The 24011-nt window shown below is 37.1% G+C and overlaps 2 protein-coding genes across 3 annotated transcripts in view; both read right to left on the bottom strand.

The window, feature by feature from the left end:
• Positions 1-24011, bottom strand: part of Entrep2 (endosomal transmembrane epsin interactor 2) — a 420439-nt gene that overhangs the window by 109513 nt on the left and 286915 nt on the right. The gene's annotated exons all lie outside the window — the stretch shown is intronic.
• Positions 2548-7573, bottom strand: Nsmce3 (NSE3 homolog, SMC5-SMC6 complex component). The gene has a single exon (XM_027922164.2). It carries the CDS (start codon positions 7505-7507, stop codon positions 6620-6622), a length of 888 nt encoding a protein of 295 aa, XP_027777965.1. The 5' UTR covers positions 7508-7573; the 3' UTR covers positions 2548-6619.

Genomic DNA, 24011 nt, shown 5'->3' with positions numbered 1-24011 from the left:
ACATCCTGGTGTTGTATGTAAAAAGATTTTTTTTTAATCAATTGACTATATAAAAAAATGTTTCTAGAGGATCAAGGCCACATCTGTAGGATGGGACCCCCCCCCCCCCTTAAAGTGCCTTTCTGAATAAACTCAAGCTTGCCACGTTATAGTTTGTTCCAGCCAACACCTAAAGATCCACCATCTTCCAGCCTCTCTACAAGGGCAGCAGCCTAACTATAAGCACCAGTTAACAACCACACATGGGTTTCAGATGCACCAGGCCCCCTGCTTTTTCTAATTCCTCACTTCTTGACTACTCTGCAGCCCACCTTCACCTGTTCACTCTCTTCCCCACTCCCTGATTCTTCCTTCAAAATGCCAATCAACTCTATGAACCAGAGTTAAGTTCAGTTCATGCTGGATTTTTTTTCTCTGTTGCAATAATATATTACTGATTAAAATCTAATATATTACTTATTAAAAATTTAAATGAGCTGTAAAGACATATTAGGATACATCTTTTTAATTTTTTTTAAATTTTTTAGTTGTTGATCTTTATTTTTTTTTTATTTATATGTGGTGCTGAGAATCGAACTACAATGGTAAGCAAGTGCACTGAGCTCCAGCCCCCAAAAAACAATAGAAGAAGGCTGGAGAAGATATGTTGATATACTAATTTAAGACAAAAAGCATTACTAGGTAAAAATACAGTCTAAAAGAAGCAAGTCTCCAGAAACATCTGACAGTGTTAGATCTGTTTTTTCTCTATAAATAAAACTTGAAAATATATAAAGGAAAAACTAACATAAGAATTTTACAAAATCATGAGAGATTTTTACCATTGTTCAAAAATTGATTTATTAGGCAGGAAAAATGTAAAGAACACCTAATATTTAAACAACACAACAAGACTTAGGTACTGGACATAAATGGAAATACTGAAAATACATATCCACTTTTTAAAAGAACACTTTTTGGAACATATAAAAATTGACTAAAATATTAGATCAAAGATCATATCAAATTTTTTAAAAATTGATTTACTTGGACCATTTTATCTCACTCAAAGCAATTTAATAAATTCAAATGCCAAAACAACAAAGAGTTCTTCAATATTCAAGTAGTTGAAAAAAAATTAAATCACCTGTCCAATTATGGATCTAATATAAATCAAACCAGATAACAGAAAATATTTAGAATTAATATAACAACAAAACTCCATATTAGATCTTGTGTAATATGAGTAAAATTGCAAATAGAAGGAAATAAATTGCCTAAAATGAATTAGAAATTGAAAATCAATGCATTATATCTCTAGTCAAGAAAAAGAACCAATTTTCTGTCAAGCAGAAAAAAGTAAAAAGAAAATAAAAATAAAAAGGAAATCAATACAAATCAATAACAAAAAAGTTTTCTTGATTACTCATAAAATAAATCAAACTTGTACAAGATTGGATCTATTAAAAAATAGAAGGCAAAATAATTCTGATAATGCAAAAAATAATACTGAGAATATTTATGAGTAAATATGTGATAGAATTATTTCTACATCAAAGGAAAATACTAAGAAATACTTTAGGCTAATAAATCAGAAAATAATGCAAACACTTTCTAAAAATACAAGTGACTAAAACTAATTAGAAGAGTAGAAAAGTTAAAGATATTATTAATGATATCTAACCAGTATTTTAAAAAATCTACATATAAAAAAGCACCAGGACCACAGCCTGTTCAAACAGGTAGCTTTCTTCCAAAACTTCTAAAATATTTAATCCTCACAAAATATGGCTAAAGGAATTTCCCAATGCAGTTATGATACCAAAGCGTTTCTATTTACAGTGGAGAAAATGCATGTCCTGAGGGGAGTCCCAGCCTTATAAGAAAGGTCCTGCAAACAGGAAGTCCTGGGGAACATAATAGTCCCAGAAGAGGACATCCATATGTGGGAGGATGTGACAGCTAGGATAGCAGATTAGTTATTTATAGGGAGTCGATAAAACAGGTAAATATGCTAAAGAAAATAGGAACTGAGTTTCTTACTTTTGAAGACATCTACAAACATGGAAAAGGAGAGATCTAGAATGAACACTGTAGTGTTGGATAGAACATCAGTTTTCTGTTTTCACAGATGATAGATGGAAGGGTCTCCCCTTACTCTGTGACCTAGAGGGCTGGGCAAAATACTTCCAATAGGTATGAACAAACCTAGCAACCTTGTTTCTAAATTCCATTCTCCATCAAAAGGAATAAAATTTCTAAGAGAAGTAAATGGATAACTCCTAATCTGGGACAGGGAATGTTTAACATCGGCTGCATGATTTTTTTCTGCGAGAATGTAAGAAAGTCCTCCAAGTCTAAAGGGGTATGTTTAAGATATAAAAGTCAGCTTAAGGAGTTCTCCCTAGCCAAATCAGGGCCATTTGAGTGTGTGTGTGTGTGTGTGTGTGTGTGTGTGTGTGTGTATAATGAAAACAAAAGAAAATAACATATGGGTCCATATGGACAAAATAGGTAAACAAATTAAAATTTTGATGAAGACTCCAATAATTACAGAATTTCAAAGTATCTCCATGCAGGTTACTTTTTTATTATAAAAGGGGAGATTAAAATTTCACAGTAGAGAAGCATGGCAGAAAAATCCCCTTAACCAAAGTGAACAATTACAAAATAACAAGAACAACTTGAAATTTTGTATCTTCCAATAGAAAGGGTAACATACCATTGCTTCTGTGATATTTTTGCCAAAATATATAATTCATATTTGATCATAAAGACACAGCAAATTCCAGCTGAGGGATTTCTACAAAACAACAAAACAGGCCCATATACTTCAATTGCCAAGATTATGAACGCCAAACACTAAAGGAACTGTTTGAAGACAGAAACAAACAATTAGATGAACTCAAATTTGTGTCTGCAATTTTTCGTTAAGTTTGAGATTATTTCTAAAGAACTTGGCTTAAACTCAAAACCCAATAATAAAAATGTAGAAGCATTTCAGTCAAATCCCCTTATGTCAAAAGATACAAAAACTATCAAATTTTAGCCAGAAAAAAAAATGTATTTAAAACAATTCATCATAAACAATAAGTATTTGTGACAGGAATACAATAGTTAGAAATTAGAAAAATCTATTTGAGTAAATAAAAAAATATTAATCATATTAATGAATGAGTATATGACAAGTTTTAAGTCATTCATAATTTTTATAGATATCTCTAAGCTAGAAATAGAAAGGAAATTAAGTAACCCAGTTAAAGGTAATTATAGGAAAAAACCTAATACCAAGTATCACATTGGAAAAAAATTTAAAAATTAGTCCTTTCAAAATCAGAAATAAGAAAAAGCAATGCATGTGAGGTCTGCTGTCACCGCTTTGACAACATACAGTGATTCCAACCAACATAAAAGCAACGTTAAAAAAAATCAGTATTAAAATTAGAAATTAACATTATATTATAAATGCTATAAAATTATAATAACAAGGTATGAACAAGAAGATACCAAACTTATTCAGCCATGACCATAAATTTATTTATATTTGGAGCATTTCTATATAAATGAGACAATGTTACAAGTGAGTATGGAAAGGGTAAATGCTGAAAACCTGGTGCTAGTCTATCCATATAGGAAGAATATTTACGTCTATACCTCACATAAGAATAGATTAAAAACAGGTGGAAATCAAAACTTTGCACACTTGGAAAAAAATAATTAGGATTAGAAAAATATTTTGAAAAATCTTTATAATTACTAGGATTAGGGAGAAGTTTTCAAAGCACTCTATTAAAAATACTGCCCTTAAAATAATTTGAAGTCAAACCATCTGTATGACAAAAGAAAAAAAAAAAAAACAGAAATGTAGATGGCATTTGCAATAGGATACATGAATTAATATGCAGAACGTGTGAAGAATAAATAATTAAAAATAGAAAAATATTGAACAGATAATGAAACCTGACGGTCAATGAGAGCAAAAGATGTCTCACATCACTAATTAAGCAAAAGGTTCAAATTAATGCCACAATCAAGTATCATTACATACCCACCAGAATGGCTGAACTGGCCAAGTATCATAAAGGTTTCAGGATGGTGGTTATTGGCAACAAATGAAGGAAAATGCTACATAAAATGCTGGAGCTTAAAAGACATTTGGCAATGACTTTGATTGCTTTACTTATTTCTGGCCTAAGGAAGCACTGCACAGTGTCTGCAAATATTAAAAAACAGGAAAGAATCTAACAGTCTTATTAACATTAAGGAAAAGATAAACTATTATTTTCCCCCATAAAAGAACAGCTAAAATGAATCATGTTAACATGTAGCTACATGTCTAAACTGATAAAACATAATGGTGCATGGAAAGAGCAAGTTGTGAAAGGTAACAATGTTTCTTATATAAACTGTAAAAGCCCACAAAACTATTTTTTTTTTTACATATATAGTAAAATTATAAAACCATACAATGGCATGATATCCAGACTTGTTATCTGTGGAAAGGGTGAGATAAAAAAGAAATAAGTGCCTGATCTTGTCTCTAATGTTTGTATTTTGTAATCTGAAACAAAATAACAGGTTAAGTATAAAACTATTAACATCTAGATGAGGAAACTGTGATATAGTTATCATTACCCAGCATTCACTGCCTCAGATAAAACTGTTAGTGGGTGCTGGTGAAGGTAATTTTTGCCACACAAAAACTTGGTACCAGAGCACACAAGGAGGTCATAGCTGGTGAGGTAAGGAGAACAGTAGGCAGGTCATTTACATACTGAAATAAAATGCAGACCAGGAACAAATGACTTCAAGGACCAACTGTAGTTTATGAATGAAATAAATGTAAATCTAATTTCTACAGAATGAAATAAACCCCAGTAATCTCTCATATTTCTTCAAACAATTTCATATCCACCATAGATTCTTGTAGATGACATTTGTCAGCACAGACATAGGTAACAATGTTTAGGTAAAAAAAGTTTACCTATTTTTGTTTGTTTTCCTAAGTGAAAGCATTTACTTCATTTAATGGTTAATCTGCAGAAACTTCCCTCAAAACAATTATACTTATTCGCTCACTGAATAAAATATGTATTGAATCTTTGTATATAAACACCATTTGGCTAGCTGTTATGGAGAAATACAATGAGACTATTAACTCTCTTTTGGCTCATTTAACTGATATAACTACAGTATAATTATTTTTCCCATTTTATAGATAAAGAAATTGAGATTGAGAGCTTAAATTCTGCCCCTCAAACCACCATGCTAACAAGTTAGTAGGAGCCATCATTCAGTTTGTCAGGAGACCTCAAGATCCATCAATTCATTGTACTATAATGCAACGATTTCTCAAAGCCCAGCAGAGATTTTCGTCTAAATTTCTTGCTATTTCTGAAAGTTCTACATGGGCTGAATTCACCATATTTCAGGTTACATTTTTCCCATAAAACCATTCATTGGAATCCAAGTAGAAGAATACAACCATAATTTTAAGCCAGTAATAGCAGCTCCAGACCCAGAAAAATAAAAATGTTTTTTTTTTAATTAAGAAGTAACAACTATAATCCTCCACACTAGAAACTTTGCCTGAAACTTCATGTAAACTTCCTTACCTACTAATCACATTGGCATACAGAACATGTAAATCAGAAGCCCACTTTATAGGTTAAAATAGGTCTGTCTACAAGCTAAAGAACCTACCTAAATTCACAGTGGTGGACCCAGGCAGTCCAATTCCCAAAGCAGGCATGGTTAATCACCAAGCCACGGTTTTATGAACTTTTGGGAGACTCAATGAGAAATTATTTTACATCACAATCCAGCACACACACACACACACACAAACACAATAACTTCTACAGAACACTATTTACTTCAATAATATGTAGCAAAATCTTTTAAAGATGCTGGTTTTGAGTCATAAAAATCTCCTCAAGACATGGGCTTTTAAAAATACATAATGGTTAACTGCTCAAAATCACAATATTTATTAAAACAATGATGGTAGCAAAAAAAAAGAGAAAACAATGAAATCAAGGTCAGCAACAGAGTTAAGTAATAATTAAGAATATAAAAAAATTGTTATTCACAGAAAATACATTATGTACATTGCTTGGAACCATGCATAATGCATATATATATATATATATATATATATATATATATATATATGAAAAACATAAATATAAAACACTTGGGTTAAAGTAATAAGGATATAGGCAATTACATCTTTGTAATTTTATAAAGGCTTTTATTTTTCCTTACAAACTAGGGTAGTTCAGAAACCAGACAATAACTCCTGGGGAGGGGGGGGGTGTCAAAACAATTTACTTGTGTTCTTCTTAAATATCTGTTTTAGAACACAGTACAGTTTCCCAAAAGTTTTACAAAGTTAGCAAACTTTTCACACCAAAAAAATGACATTAAAACAAACAAAAATGATTCTGTGTTTTAAATGAAAATTGGGAACTGTACTAACACGAAAGGAACAAACCTTTGCAACACATCCTAAAGCTACATACATTCAAGCGTTGCAGAAACGTCCTCCTTCCAAACCCCCTTCCCTTATTCTTTTCAGTATTGTGCCTTTGGGTCACAGACCCTTGTCCTGGGAGTCTCTCTGAATCCATCCCTGATTTCAAGAGGATGGCGTTGGACCACTAGGCTCAGGTCTAGCTCTATTCTCCTCATCTGCCAAAGCCTCACAGTACTGCGCTGGCCAGTCCTTGGGGTCTTGATTATGAACTTTGGCCACAAACTTAAGAACTTTCATCTTGCTGGTTTCCAGGTTGGTTCGCGGGCCCCACTGGAATTCGTAGTCCACGGGATCCGTGTGGGGTATGCGCCGGTACTCCAAGTAACGTTGTCGCACAAAGTCCTCGGTAATGAGTTTCTTCGGATCCCCAAAGATTAAATGCTTCTTAGTGGGGTACACCCCCAACCGACGCAGAAAGTCCCAGACCTCGGTCTCCTTGATTGTGTTGCCCTTCATAAAGATGAGCCCTAAAACAATCATCAGTAGGCCCGTAGTGGGAGTGCCCTGATCGCCTCTCACCTCGGCATCCTCCTCCACTGGTTCCAGGGTGTTGATCAGGATGTAGGTGTTACTCTTGGGCTCAAGTTCCACTAGCTTGTACCCGAAGACGTACTGGAGGCGCTCCGCAGCCAGTTTGAGGAGGTCCGGGAAGATGTCCTTGTAGTCCCCGATGACATGCTTCAGTATGTCGGTCCGCTTGATAGGAATCTTCTTCTGGTCCTTAATCAGCAAGAACTGCACCAGCTCCGCCACCTTCAGCTCCAGCTGCTTCTGGGTCCGAGGCCCCACAGTGGGGGCGGCCTGGGACCGGCGAGCGCCCTGCGAGGAAGTGCCTTGGGTCTCTTGAGAGCCCGCCGGGCCGCGGGAAGTGCTCGGGGTCTCCTCCGGGACGCCGCCTCTCTGGGCCCGGACGTCTCCGCCGCGGCCCGAATCCCTGTCTTTCTCCGCCGGGGAACTAAAGCGACCCCGACTCCTTGGCTTTTGCAACATGTCACCAAGCAACCGGAGCCGGACGCCAGCTCAGACTCCAGCGGACAGAGGAACGCTCGTCGTAACCGGCGGAAGAGGCAGGAATTGTGGGTCCGAACCAGGCGCGCCTGCGCGGCCTGGGCGGGGCCCCAGAAGGCGCGCGCAGCATCGGCGGAGCCAGAGCGCCATGCCAGGGAGGGGGCGCGGGTGTCTGCTGGGGCTTAGAGGGTGGCTGCATGGCTACTGCGCATGCGGAGAGGGGAGGCTTCTGCAGTCCCTAGGTCCAAGCCACCACTTCGGTCATTATTGTGTGCTGTGTTTTTCAAGTCATACAAATAGAAAGCAAGAACCCAAACTTGCAGGCAAGGGTGCGACCAACTTTTAGGCCACACATACTTTGGTATGTTTTATAGGCCATACTGAGTTCTAAACTCGGGTATGTTTGTAAACGGAGGAAACTCAAAGAATAAATTTTGGGGAAAAATAAGGTGAAGAGGAAAGTGAGCCTGGAAGTAAAGTATTTATTCCTACATTAAATGCGCACATAAAAGACCCAAAGGACTCGTAGTTTTTCTACCTTTCCTCGCTCAAATTCACACCTTCCTGATAATAGAATTACTGTCTACCTTCCTTTCAGGTCTGTAAGTCAGGCTTTCCTCAAAAGCAATATTTCTTCCCGGTTTCTTTATTTATATTTTCGCTGTTACACTTCATTAGCTAGACTGCCAGGAGAAACCCATCCACAAAAGCAGGATCCACTTTTGCCAATAATTAACTTGGTTAAATGAGTATTAAAAAAAAAAAAAGTGCAGACCCACAACCACAATTTTAACAGAAATGGCTGAGTGGAATGTTACAAGAAGAGAAATGTGCTCTCTCAAGAGATTACCATTTAATTTGGGGCATTCATGGTCAAGAATTTCAATAATGTGAAGTTCCTAGATTTCTTTTTTAATTTTTTAGTTATAATTGACACAATACCTTTCTTTCTTTATATGTGGTGCTGAGGATCGAACCCAGGGCCTCACACACTCTAGGCGAGCACTCTACAGCTGAACCCCCTAAATTTGTTAATTCTTTATATATTAGCCTTAGGGATCAAAAAGAAAAGAGAAGAACAGAGGTATAATCCCTTACAATCCATGGTGTGTGCACTTTGTATATTTTTAATTGTGCAACTCTAATAGCGGGAGAGTCATTTCATTAACTCGAACCATCAGCAATCTGCTGCCATTACTTCTACTGATCTTAGTAAATGTGCTTCTCTATTTACTGACTTGCAAAGAAGGAACTGAATTTCCCTCTTTGTCTTTTTAAAGCTACCCAGAACCTGGGTAAACTGTTCAAAGAATTAAATCAAATTGATTTCCTCTTTAATGCAAATATATTCAAAGGAAGGCAATTCAAAACACATTATTTGAATAATAACATCAAAACACAACCTTATTAAAATTTCATTAAATGTAAGTAGCATAAAATTTTTGTAATTCAATATGAAAATGCAGTCTGATAATGGTACTGGAACTGCAGTAGTAAATGTGAAATCATATTCCATGTTGTGATGCAAACATGCTAAAATCTAGTAAACTCTTCCACACAAGATACAACATTATGTTCTCAAATGTCAATCTTAATGACAGGGGCTGCTGTCATTTGAATGTGTCTCCAAAGTTCAAGTGTTGGAAACTTAACCCCCAGTGTAACAGTGTTGGATAATTGGGCCTGATATGTGATTAGATCATGAAGACTCTGTCCTCATGAATGCATTAGTGTCATCTCTGGAATGGGTTAGTTATTTCCAGAGCAAGTCTGTTATTAAAGCAAGTTCAGTTGTCTTGCAAGTGTACTCTTTCAGTCATGTGATACATTCCACCATGTTATGACACAGCAAGAGGTCCTCACTAGATGTTGCCCTAGAACCTTGGACCTCCCAGCCTCTGAAACCATGAGCCAAATAAGATTTCATTGTTTCTAAATTTCTCACTGTGTGGTATTCTTTTATAACAACATGAAACAAACTAAGTCAGAGGCCTACTAATAAAAATATATCATAATAGCATTCATTTTATTTTACAGTAAGAATTTGTCTGCTTCAGTTTCCTTTAAAATTACAATTTGTACTTAAGTTCAACTAAGCCTCCTGCAATCTAATTCTGCAAAAGCTACTTCCAGACCAGTCCATTTGTAACTTGAGTCAAATAATTTCAGCAACCAAGGGACAGGGGAGAAATTAAAAATAAGATAAGAGCTGTTGTCAATAATTAGTCTGGTATTTCAATGCTTTCTTGTTAAGGTATTCACTTAAACTATTAAGTAGTTCAATTGGTTAGGCTACCCTTTGACTGTAAGTCAAAAGGGCCTGTCAGTGGCACCCTTGCTCAGATAGACTGTCATTACTCAAAATAGGTGAGAAAAGATAACAGTTTTCAGTCTGAAAACACCTGTCTACTGTCCAGAAGAGTGAGGGTGAGAAAAACACAGGCATAAATGATAAAATGAGGTTTATATAATACATGGGAAGACATCTAAAACCACATTCCACCTCACTCTGGGAGACCTGAATATTTTGGGTAGAAATTGTGGCAATAAATACAAATAATAACAGCTAATGATTCTACAAAGGTGGATAGCATTAGATTGAAATTTAGATAATGCATGGGGAAGTCACCCAAACCCACATTCTACTTCAGATTTAACACTGAAAGCCATGCATGTTTGGGTAGAAATTGGGGTGGTAATAACATTAATAGTTAATAGTATGTATAAATTACAATGGCTAATGGTTTTACAAAGGTAACTATGGTTCAGATCTTCTTTCAAGTGGTCTTCAGGTACTGCTTCATTTACTCCCCCAAACAACTCATCGAGGCATGTGTGTTTATTGAATTTCTCTTCTCACAAGTGGAGAAACAGGCAAAGAGAACATAGACAACGGTGTTCTTGAAGAAGTAAAAGCTTTGGAATCAAATGGCTCTAGATTAGAGACTTGTTCTGACACTGGGAAAGTTACCAATACCCCAAGTTTTGGTTTCCAGATCAATAAAATGAGACCACTAATCCTGGCTTCAGAGGATTGAGATAGGTTTGTCAAGTACTTAACACCTGGCAGAATAGTTGATAATATTTTTTTTTCTTTCTAGGGACTTTATGTTAAGGAAAATATTACGAGTGCTACACAAAGTTGTATGCGGTATAGGGGAAGCAAAACTTTACCCTCTTAAGAGTGCCAGCTAGACCTGAGAATTAAATTGGTATGAGACAGATTAACAGGAGAAAAAGAGTACTTTGTTTTGTTTTGTTGGTACCAGGGAGCACACAGCCACTGAGCCACATCCCCAGCCCTGTTTTTGTATTTTATTTAGAGACAGGGTCTCACTGCATGCTGAAGCTGGCTTTGAACTCGAGATCCTCCAGTCTCAGCCTCCTGAGCCACTGGGATTACAGGCGTGTGCCACCGTACCCGGCAAAAATGTACATATTTAAGTACTACATGTCATTGGAGCTCTTATAAGGAAATGATGATATAGAGAAGTAGAAAAACCTAAATCCTTTTATATTTGAACAAAGAGAAGTAGTTGTGGAAAAGGAGAAAATTATATGGGGAGTCTAAGGGAAGATAATTATTTTAACAAGGTTTGTTTGTACAGAATTCTCTTGGCTAAGGCTCCCCATGGAATAATGTTTCTTTTCTGCTGGTACCGGAAAGGCATTTTGCACATGGGAGTTTTTAATCTCCTATTCCCAGGAAGAAAAGAGGAGACTAGAATGCCCTTCGTGCATCTGCTGTTTTTCAAGTGCCTTTAGCTCAAAGTAATCTTTATGCCAAAGTGGCATATTTTGGGAGGCATATTCTGCTACCCCTTAGTAAAAAGATGTTCACTGCAGTGAAACACATGCACATATCAAAATTAGGGAAAGTTCTGGAGCTATATGTCAAGGAAATATTAGAGTCATTTATTTTTTAAAATAAGATTCAATTTTTATTTCTTTGCTTGGGGAAAATATTATATCCTCACTGAAGTTTAACTTCATGGTGACATAATGCCACAGAAGTTATGCAATTCAAATTTTCGATAAATTCTACGTGATTTGGAATATAGCATTTGTGACTTTATGTATAAGGAGTGAAGTAACAAAGACAAATGATTTAAAAAGAAAAGAAATTTTCAAATACTTTATGCTAATGACCTCCTTGCTGTTATTGACAGACCTAAAAGAAAAAAAATCGAAATTCTTTGAGGTAAAATCTAAGCTAGCTAAGATTTCGAATGCATTGAGCAAGGAAATGCCTAAGACCAATTGCTCTTTAAATGTCTCTAAGTAATTAAATGCTTTATTTCATCTCCTTGGTAGCAAATGCCTGCCTAGAAGCTCTAATCATCTTTATTATCTACTAGATTCTCCTCTTCATTCATTAGTATTTCTTGTAGATCCACAGCAACATTTTAAATTTTTTGATAGCAACACAGTGCTGAAAGCAGGTGAGGACTTTTGGGAGAAGAAAGGCAGTGATCAAAGCATGCAGCCAGCATTTGTGAGCAGCTTCCCCACCTTTTCCAGTGGATGAAAACGGGACAATGCACAGCATGTGTGCAAAGACTTCAGTGGCAAACACTATTTGGGTAGATAGCAGGGAAAACAATCCAGATTTTTAATGGTGAAATAAAATTCCTTGGGTCCACACACTCTGATCACTCACTGCAACAAAAGGGTCCACCTATTCTTAACAAAGATATTCCCACTTAGATCACATGGTAGTCTTCATAATAACATTTTGTCCCTCCTAAACAAACACTTTGTAATCAAACAGTAGCATGGCTCTCCTGGATTGCTAGAAGAGGGAGTGCTTTCCAAGCGCTGCAGCCATTTGGCCCAGACCTTTAGACAGCTTTTAAGAAATGCAAATCATCCAGTTACCCAGGTCTTTATGAAAATCATTAAGGCCTATACAAGGTCTCTATAGTAGCCAATAAGATTTGCTTTTGTTTTCTTGGTCCCTGCCCCTCCCTGTTTTGCATCTGTTCCCTTTAGGAACTGCCTCTTTACAACTGTAGAAGACTTTGGTAACTGACTGGGAAGGCCAATCTGCATCCCTCCTGGGGGCTCATATAGATTCTCTTTCTACTGAGCTAACAAGTTGCAGGGTAACAAAAGCCTAGCCATTTGTACTGTTGCTTTGGGATAATCCATCTCATGGTGAAGCTGCTTCACAAGAGCTCTAAGAGATGGAGAAATAGTTTGTTCTCGTTTAGATATGAGGTGTTTCTGAAAAGCTCATGTGTGAGACAATGCAAGAAAGTCTAAAGGTGAAATGATTGGGTTACGAGCACTTTTACATAATCAGTGTATTAATACACTGATATAGATTAATTAGGTGGTAACTGTGGGTATGTAGGGTGTGGCTGGAGGAGGTTGGGTCACTGTGGACATGCCTTTGGGGTTTGTATTTTGTCCTTGTTGAACAGAGCTCTCTCTTCTCTGCTTCCTGGTACTATGTCCCCAGCTGCTTTCCTCCACCACACAGACATGAGGTTCTGCTGAAATGTAAAAGAACCAAAGTAAACGCCATTTGTTCTGACCTGACTCCATTTTATGCTTGTTTAAAATGTTTTCTTTCAGCCTCCTGACAGCTGTATCTAAGTTGACGGTACCATAGGACCTTCCCCTCAGCCCTGACTATGGTCCTGATTTATAATAAAAATGACTCTGAAATGTATAATCAAAACAATTCTCTCATGTAATCAAAATATCTATCTCAACAAGGTCTTTCTGACTTACATCTGGCTCAGTTTTTCCTGTGGTTTTTGCCTTTATAAACTCTGTACTTCCAAAATTCAGGTGCTGGGAGTTCTTTGAGGGGCTAGCCTGCTCCTAGTCACTTGTGTGGCTTGCTCATTAAAGGACCTTTTTCCCTTTCAATTTGGCTGTATAAGCATGATGATCTGTAATTCTTGTGCACTCTGTAACACTGTCACACCTTGGGCACAGGGCAATCAAATTGGCCCTTTTGGACTGAGACCTCTTGTAACAGTGGTTCACTTTATGCTTTGAATAAAACCCTTGCTGCTCTGCCACTGCAACTTATTTTTCAAATGGACTTGTTTCTTTCTCTTCCTGTTTCCCTGCTCCTCCCTAATCTCCATCCTAGGCAGAGTTATTTGTCCTTGAGCACTCAGGCCGCATAGGAATCAAATAATCCAGATTTTGGGGATTGCACCAGAAGATCTCAAAAAGGACTCTCCCAAATTAACAAGTGAATTACATCTCCAACAGAGAACACACGGAGTGTAGCCTTTGAGTCACCTCTTCAAAAGCCCGGTTCCTTCCTACAGATGAGCAGAATCACAGCCTTTGGGACAGGGTCCAGTGTTTCTCCTTTGCTGGTAAAGCAATAAAACTTCTTTTTCCTTTTTTTTCAAAACCATGTTCTCATTCTTGGATTGACATTGGGAACAAGGACCAAGCTTTCAGCAACACTCTGAAACCGTGAGCCCCCAGACTTTTCCTCCTCTAAAATTGTTCTTGTCAGGTCTTTTAGTATAGCAGCAAAAAAAAAAAAAAAAAAAAAAAAAAAAAAAAAAAAAAGATGGCTAAAACAGTTCTAATGCTGCCACCTGAATCCCTAGATCCTGAGTTCAAGGTTAGACTCTTGGAGATTCTGAGTTACTGGAGCATCAGCTTTTACATAATCTCCTTTGAGTTGGTTCCTGTTACTTCCAACTGAACAAATTCTGGCTAAGTCAATAGCTAAACCCACTATGCACAAGAAACTGAATACCAGGAAATGACACATTGTTTCACAGGAATGGAACTTGAAAAGTTTAATACCACCAATAAGGATTTTTGAATGTCACAAAAGGTGAATTGAATACAATTTGATATTGTTGTTTTTTCCACAGTATTCTGTGGTTGAGGAATATGCCTTTAATTTCAGCTGCAGGCAGTACAGAGAAAGAGAAAAACCATGAGGGACTGTGGTTTTCAATGCAGAATGTAGATATGAGGTAAGGTGGTGATATCCCTCTGGGGGAAGTAGTTTCAGACCACATGGAATATATATTCATAGATGGATTAATGATGGGTATATGTTCTAAGAAATGCATTGTTAGGTAATTTCACCATTGGGCAAACATCACAGAGTGTATTTACACAAATTAAGATGGCTCTGATGTCATTAGGCAATATGATCTTAGGGGCCACTGTCATGTATGTAGTCCATCATTGAATGAAACATTGTTACACATTTTATGACTGTATTTTAAGGCATCTGCTACTCCAGGGTATCTGTGTTGTTCAAATTCAACCCAAAGAATTTTTCTACTGGTTATGCAAGATGACAGTATAATAACCTCATTATTTTAGGCTACACTTTAGCCTAAAATAGAACTGTACCCACAAGGCAAGGTCATCAAAGAGAATCGACAAAGCTAATATCCAGAAGGGGACAATGCAAATAGGTATTGAGAAAACTGAACACACTGAAATGGAAAGGAAAAGTAAATGAAAATAATTAAGAGAAAAACATTCAAGGGATGAATAAAAATACCACATTGTACCTCATAAATATGAACAAATATGTGAATCTAAAAATAATAAAAACATTTAAGGCAGACAAAAAGATCCAATGTATGCACAGCTGGTAGTCCTGAGGTATACAATAATCATAAACAAAGAACTATATGTGATTTCAGGAATCCTGGGATATCCTGGGATATGATGAATTTACACAGGTCCCTGTCTTGGATCCTGTCCCCTTCCTGGCTCCCTCCTTTGGACAAACAAGGAGAGCAAGCATGCTTTCAGGGCTGGAGTGTAATCAGAGATTGTGGGCTCTCCAAGATCTGCAGAGGAGGAGACTAGCACAGGGCTTTACCCTGAGATGTAAAAAGTGAGAGCTTGGGTGCTTAATGAGAAGGCAAGCCCTGTCCCAAGGCTTAGGAAGAGCTAGGATTGCCTGGTACCTTTTGAAGTCTGAGCTGGTAGAAGTCTGTGTCTCTCCTGAGAGTCCACATCTATCTCTTTTCTGAGGCTTTTCCTTTAAGTCCCAGAGTGTTGACCAATTGCTGAGGAGTAAACTAACTAGCAAATCAAAAGCTGCTGGGCTTTGAGGTTAGGAGAGGTAGCAGTTTTCCACTTATGAGTCCCGGACTCTAAGAGATCATTTCATGATACTTTGAAGACATGTAAATAATGTGCCCTTTGATTCACTGTAGCCCATAAAAAAATTTTCTTTGCCAGAAACTGCTGAGCTTCTCAGCACTTGCAATTTAATATTTTTCCAGTGACTCTCAAAAACATGTCCTGTAAAGCAAAGAAGGAGTACAAAACCTTGCACAGGCGAATAAGAAAAATTAAAATATAAAAGATGGTCCAAGAACTTGAAGGAGAAGCAATGACACTGACAAACTTTTGGTTCCGCTGATCAAGAAAGAGAGAAAAAACAAATAATAAAGCCAGAAAGAGGGACATTACTTCTAGAGAAATATTATAAGGGAATGTTATGAGCAGTGAACAATTAAGTCAAAAACAAGATAAATTAGAAGTATGGGAAAGTTACTAGAAAGACACAGATGAATGCAATTTATTTTAAAACACAATGTGAATAGACCTACAACAATGAAACAGATTGAACTAGTAACTTTAAAACAGATTGAATTAGTAACTTCACAACTTCCCACAAAGAAGAATTCCGGTCCAGATGGCTTCACCAAACATTTAAAGAATTAAGTTTAACCCTGTTCCACATTTTCCAGATATTGAAGGAGGGACCAATTCCTAACTTCTTCTATGAGTCCAGCATTATCTTAGTACTGTTGAGTCAAAGATATCACAAGCAAAGAAAAACACAGATCCTCAAAAATATAGAGACAAAAAAATCCCTATTAAAATGCTAGCAAATTCTTGTAATACATTGAAAAATTATACACCATGACCACATGGTATTTACTCCTGACATATAAAGTTGGTTTAGTATCAGAAATATCAATTAATATGATATGCTATATTAAGAGGAATAAAGGAGAAAAACCTCATGATGGTTTCAATGGATGCAATAAAAGCATTTGACAAAATCCAAACAGGCTTTCATACTAAAAACACAGAAAACTAGATGGAAACTTACACAATGTAATAAAGGCCATCTATAAAAATCTATAGGTAACATCCTACTTAAGGGGGAAACTCTAAATGCTCTTATGCTAAGAAGCAAGAAAAGGATGCCCACCTCACCTCTTTTATTCAGCATTGTACTGAAGGTTCCAACCAGGGAAATTAGGCAAGAAAATGAAATTAAAGGCATCCAGATTAGGAAGGAAGAAGTAAAACTATCTGTTCGTAGATGACATTATCTTGCATATGGAAAATCCTAAGGAATCCCCTAAACAATATTAGAATGATAAGTTCAACAAGATTGTAGGATACAAGATACATGTACAAATTTTTTTTTCTCTGCACTTGCAATGATTAATCTGAAAATGAAATTAAGAAAATAGCTCCACAAATGATAGCATTGAAATGATAAAAAACTTAGGAATAAAGTTTTTAAAATAAGTGAAAAACTTATACCATAAAAAGTGCAAAACAATGAAAGAAGTTTAAGATGTAAATAAATGGAAAATATCCTGTGTTCATGAGTCACAAGACAATATTATTAAGATACCTATACTAACTAACCAAGTTAATCTATAGATTCAAGACAATCCCTATCAAAACCTTATCAACAAAAAGTTGATTTTTTTTCAGAAATTGACAAGCTGATTCTAAGATTCATATGGAAATGGAGGGATTCAGAATAATCTTCAGAATAATTCAAAATAATCCTGAGAAAGAACGAAATTTGAGGATTCACATTCCTTATTTCAAAACTTACTATGCCGCTAAGGTAATCAAGGCAGAACAGCACTGGCACATAATATTATAACATGAACTGTGTCTTCTACAAAGGGCACAGGTTTAAGTTCCAATTCCTAGCACCTCAGGTTGTAACTATATTTGGAGGTAATATCTTTTAATACATTTAGTTAAAATGAGACCTTTGGGGTGGGCCTCTAATCCAATAGGACTAGCGTCCTTAAGAGAGGAAGAGGCATTGGTAATATGCTTGCACAGAGAAAAAGTCACATGAGGACATGGTGAGAAGCTCACCATTTTGCAAACTAAGGAGAGAAGCATTAATAGAGATCAAACCTTATTCTTGGACTTATGGCCTCCAGAACCATAAGAAAGATTTATGTTGGGTAAGCCACCCAATCTGTGGTAGTCTCCTATGGTAGCCATAGCAAACTAATACACATACAGAGACATGGAATAGAACTGGTACTCCAGAAATAACTATAATCAATCTTCTACATCTACAACAAACCAATTTTCAGGAGGGGTTAAGACAACTCAATAGGAAAACAACAAATGGAACTGGCGTCAAAAATGAATTTGGACCCCAAATTGCCACCATACACAAAATCAATGCAATATGAATCTTAAGCCTAAATGTGAGAGCTACCACTATATCTCTTACAACACAATGTAGGAGTAAATTCTCATGACCTTGGGTTGAGCAAGGGTCTCAGATTCAAGACCAAAAGACCTATAAGTTGTATTTCATTAAAACTGAAAAGTATTGTGTGTCAGAGGACACTTTCAGGAAAATGAAAGGACACATTCTGAGAGAAAACATTTTCAAGTCATGTATCTATGTGATAAGGGATTTATACACAGAATATATAAATAACTCCTACAAGTGAATAAAACAAATCTCAAATTTTAAAAGTGGGAAAATAGTTTAAAGAGATATGTCTCCAAAAATATAAGAATTTTCTAGCTATAAAAAATGAAGTACTGTGAAGCACAGTGGTGCACGCCTGTAATTCCAGCAACTTGGGAGGCTGAGGCAGGAGGATCTCAAGTTGGAGGCCAGCCTGTGCAACTTAGCAAGGACTCCATCTCAAAAAATAAAAGGACTGGGGATTGGTTCAGTGGTGAGGTGTCCCTGAGTCCAATCCCTAGAACCAAAAAGAAAAAAGAAAATTAAAGCTGAAGTATTGATACATACTACAATTGGATGGATCTTAAAAATATTGTGCTAAATGAAAGAAGCTGCTTTAAAAAGACAATGTATTATATAACACTTATTAAATGAAATGTCCAGAAGAGTCAAATACATAAAGGCAGAAAGATTAATGATACAGGGCTGTTAGGGAGGTGAGAAATGGGGAGAGTCAACTAATGGGTATGAGATTTCTCTTTGGGGTGATGAAGATATCATAAAAATTAGATGATGATGGTTCCATAATAGTAAATATGCTAAAAGAACATTAACTTTTATACTTTAAAACAGGTGTACTTTATGATATGTTAAATAGTTAAATAAAACTGTTTAAAAAAACTTGCAGAGGTCAAGCTGAAAATCTCTAATAAGTATAATGATATGAAACAGGAAAGACAGACTCATAAACCAGCAGTGAGAACCATCAAATGGATACAGACTTTCTGGATCAACAACCACAGAAAAAGAATTATTATAAAGTTAAACCAAACTGCAACAGAGTCAAGTCCTCTGTGAAAATAATGATTTCTGTCAGCATCAGGAAGCAAGCTTATCTGTACTTAAGGCAGTTAAGGGGCAGACTAAAGGAAAGCAGTTTCATCCCTACTCTGCCACCAACTTCTTCTGGGTCCTTCCTGGAAGACAGCTTCCAATTGGCCTGGACTCTAGCCCCGAGTCCTGCAGAAATGCAGGGTTTTGGGAGGCAACCTCTTTCAAATGGAAAATACAATTATTCTATGAAAGAATTCAAAATAAAAAAAAAAATTATCCATGTATGTTAGAAGGAAACAGAAAGTCCATCCTCACAGTTAACATTTCTCAAAGAACTGCCTGGTCCATTATTTCCTAGATGGCAGCAAGCTGGAACATCCCGAGTTTCTTAGAACATCTGGTGGTAATACGATGAATTTCCTAATCTGGTCACATAACTCTGTATAACTTTGTGACCTCTAGAACAAACAGGGCCTCCATTCAAGACTACACTGGGGTCATCAAACTTCAGTATTGATGATGAAATAACATGGAGGAAATGGGGCTCTGGTTGTTCCTAGTGCCTCCTGGCTTCCTGTGAGAGTCATGCACAAAGGGAGGCTTTAGAGGCTGTATAAACAACCCCAGCCCTAAAGCAATCCAAGACAATCACAAAAATTCAAAGTAAACTGGGCACCCTGGTGCACATCTGTAATCCCAGCAGCTAGGGAGGCTGAGACTGGAGGGTCGCGAAAGTTCAAAGCCAGCCTCAGCAGTGGCGAGGTGCTAAGCAACTCAGTGATTAGTGAGACCCTGTCTCTAAATAAAATACAAAATAGGGCTGGGGATGTGGCTCAGTGGTTGAGTGCCCCTGAGTTCAACCTCCAGTACCGCCTACCCCCTCAAAAATTCAAAACAAATTAACATCTGTGAAAATAAGTATAGATACATTTATAATCTGTGTTGTTTTAAACTCAATTCTTTACCCTTGTTTTGGGGGCAAGTTTTCAAATTCCCCAAACAGTACTGAAGGCAAGATCTACTCTAGTTAAAAACCAAATGAAACTAAACAGCTAAAAACACACAATGAATTAAAATTTCAAACACCCAGTCAGAATGGCAATTATCAAGAATACAAGTAACAACAAATGTTGGCAAGGATGTAGAGAAAAAGGCACACACATACATTGCTGGTGGGGACTGCAAATTGGTGCAACCATCTGAAAAGCAGTATGGAGATTCCTAAAAATCTAGGAATGCGGGGTTGTAGCTCAGTGGTGGGGTTGTAGCTCAGTGGTGGAGCACTTGCCTCACATGCATGAGGCCCTGGGTTCAATCCTTAGCACCACATAAAATCATCATCATCATCATCATCATCATCATCATCATCTAGGAACAGAGCCACCATTTGACTCAGTTATCTCACTCTTCTGAATATGTCCACAGGATTTAAAACTAGCATACTACAGTGATACAGCCACATCAATATTTATAGTAGCTCTATTCACAATAGCTAAGCTATGGAACCAATTTAGGTGCCCTTCAATGGATGAATGGATAAAGAAAGTGTGGTATATATACAGATGAAGTATTACTGAGCCATAAAGAAGAATGGATTCATGACATTTTCCAGTAAATGGATGGATGTAGAGACTATCATGCTAAGTGAAATAAGCCAGTCCCCAAAAGCCAAAGGCAAATGTTTTCTCTGATATTTAGAAGCTAAAACTCAATAATGGGGGCAGGGAGAATAGAAGTTCAGTAGTTTAGACAATGGGGAAAGAGGGAAGGAAGGGGAGATAGGAAAAGGAAAGACAGTGGAATGAATCTGACATAATTTTTCTGTGTGCACATATGAAAACATCATAGTGAATCCCACCATCATGTGCACCCACAAGAATGGAATCCTAACTAGAAAAATATATATTCCATGCTTGTATAATTATATCAAAATGGATTCTACTGTCATGTATAACTAAAAAGAACCAATAAAAAAAGATGTCAAATGCAATATTATGTCCACACCTGTTTGCTCTTTGGATCTAAACTTTCACTTGGTCTCACTTAAAACCGTAGGCTGTAGTTTAGATCTCGAATGTCCCTTAAAGGCCCATGTGATAAAGGCTTCATCTCAGTCTGCGGTGCTCTTGGGAGGTGGTGGAAACCTTTAGAGGTGGCACCTAGCAGGAGGGACGTTAGATCACTGAGAGTGTGCCCTTGAAAGGGACAGTGAGAACCTTACCCCTTCATGTCTCTCTCTTGGTTTCCTGATCACCATGAGGTGAGCAGTCTCCTCTAGCAAGTACCCCCACCTTGATGTGCTGCCTTGCCATAGACCCAAAGGGAATGTGGCCAAGCAATGATGGACCGAGACCTTTGAACCCAAAGTAAACCCTTCCTCCTTTAAGTTGTTATCACAGGTATTTTGTCAGTGATGGAAAGCTGACAACACACCACCTCTTTTAGGTCTTCCTCTTATTAAATCACAGTTTGCTAAATATGACAGCTGAGAACAGTGAGGTTTTTTAAGGAATACATCATGATGATGAAACTTAATAAAAACTCAGAATGATTGAGGAGAGATATGTCACTCCACTGACCACAGGGTTCAGTCTACTCAGCTGACTGACTGGATTTCCCAATATACCTTCTGAAGTTGCTCATTTGGTAGAAAAAGATAATCTTCTTGCAAAATTGTAATACTAGCAACAATAGTCATTTTTTAAAAATTAAAGTTGACAAATATAATACTGCTCCACAAAGCTATTTTTGAAAACTTTACATGAACATTAGAATTGATGTAAATATCTTTTCACCTGAAGGGACAAGAAAGTTAGGCACTCTGTCCTATATCTCTTGCCTGAACTGTCTCTTGCTCATCTGGACAAAAAGTAAATGTGTTGCAGCAATGTGATCATTGCTTTTCTTGAATAAAAACTGTTTAAATGAGTAAAGCTTGTTCAGAACCGTATTTTCACATTTTTTATTTTGTTAAATCTGCAGTTCACAGTGAAAACCCTGAGACATGTGTGTATATGATCTTACAATACCTCTGTTTAAAAAAAATTGAATCTGCCATGTTTACTTCTATTAAAGGATTAAAAGACCTATCTCTAATTCCCTATAAAATGAATGAATCATGCATGGCCTTCTCATTAAGTACAGAATTTGACCAACCCCTTGTTTAGAAAGTCTAGCAACATAACTGCTGCTTTGTAATAAATGCCCAGAATTCCAATATTAATGGAAACTTCAGTTTTCTCTACAACTCCTTTCCTGTGGTTGCATGAGATATTTTGACTGCTGTGTGGAGCTGTCAAAAGCCTTGAACAGAGAAAATAAGAAAAGAATGGCATTTCAGGGAGTAAACAACTTTAATCTCAATTGGACGAAAGGAAGTACAAAGAAGGAACTGGAGAAGGAAGAGGCAGAAAATAGGTAAGACAGAATGGACCCTGTGATATCAGGAAAAAACAGCAACCAGTTAGATCCAAATATGGTAACTGACAAACACCTAACAGCACCTTGGCTAAGACAGGAAAAAGCCCTGCACAGGTGAGTCACATTTGTCTGGGAAGGAAGAAAGCAGAAGGAACCTGCTGCTTGGCTGTGTCTATACTGGCTTGGCTGCAGCTGTGCTTCAGCAGCCAGTGTGGGAAGGGCAACCCGAAATGCATGCAAAGGGAGGGAGCCTGCTCTCCTGGAGGTTTCCTCTCTCTTGGGCTGGCAACACCATTTCTTAATCTGACTGGATGCATCAGGGCATCTTTATTTATTTATTTTTTTAAGAAGCATGGCTTTTTAAATTTTTATTTTAAAGATTTTATTAATCTGACAAGCTTGAGAAAGATGGTGTAAGAAAAGCAAACATTAACTAATTAACTGCTTCCTTGGATCCAACCAATCATTAAAAATGTGCCAATGAAATTTTCTTAAGCAACTCAGTTGTTTATAATTATCTAAGGGGTTCTTACTGTTAGTGCAGGTATTTTCTTTCTTTCAGAATGTGGTTCTTATTCTGGACATTTAAGAGGTATGTACTGGGAAATTTCATATAGTGCTTAATTAATGTGGATACATCTGTTACACTTAATTCTTTGTGCCTAGTGTGATTATTAGATGCAACTTTACAGAAATTCAGCCCAACTCATTGCCATTTAATACTAATATTCATCCATATTTTTCCTTGGCAAGTCTCACTAAAGAACATTTTCTAAGTTTATAAATAAATTATATAGCCCATTAAATGGAAGTTAAATAACAGAGTGACTGATTTAGGAGTGAACATGTGATCCCACTCTAGTCAATGAGTTGTGAGGGATATATTTGAAGACATCTGAAAAGTGTTTACTTGCTCTTAAAAAGAGGTTCATTGGGAAAAAAGAAAGACAGAACTTCTACTGAACATTTTGTACCTGCTGTACTGCCTCAAGCAGTGGCAATCAGCTCATGAATGCAAAGAGCTAAGCCAACACATGAACACATTGAAGCTGGCAGAGTGGAAAGCTAGACTTTGCCGGGCTCCTGAACCAACTGCAGCAGCCACCCTTTGCACTTACCATTTGACATGATAACCTCCTTTGTTCTTTAAACTTTTGTGAGGTGGATTTTATTTCATTTGCAACCAAGAGAAACCCCCAAAACTTACCAGTTGGCACCTGTAGACTGGACAGTCCCAATGGGAGGGACCTATCACCTGGTTGTTCACACACCTTACCTGCTGAAGCCATGAAGCCCAGTCACTGGGCTGTGTGCCAATTTGAATGTGAGTGTGAAATGCTGCTGTTCAGGAAGTGGTGCAAGGCTTCAGGTTGGTAGTTGGCTTCCAACTCCATGACAAAAGTACATCTAGATGTTACCTGGGGTCTGGAAAAGCGGGGGAGTCTATGGCTTGCCCAGATAGCTCAAGTCTGTAGGTTAGAAAGACAGGTTTGTTTGGAAGTCGTGAAGATGTGCCCTTATATTTCATGGGTGTCATCCTAGCTTGAATGATGTTGATCCTCAGCCGTGGTT

This window comes from Marmota flaviventris, chromosome 2 (assembly GCF_047511675.1).
Source record: "Marmota flaviventris isolate mMarFla1 chromosome 2, mMarFla1.hap1, whole genome shotgun sequence".
Taxonomy (NCBI): domain Eukaryota; kingdom Metazoa; phylum Chordata; class Mammalia; order Rodentia; family Sciuridae; genus Marmota; species Marmota flaviventris.
This window is presented reverse-complemented; position numbering and strand designations above follow the sequence as displayed.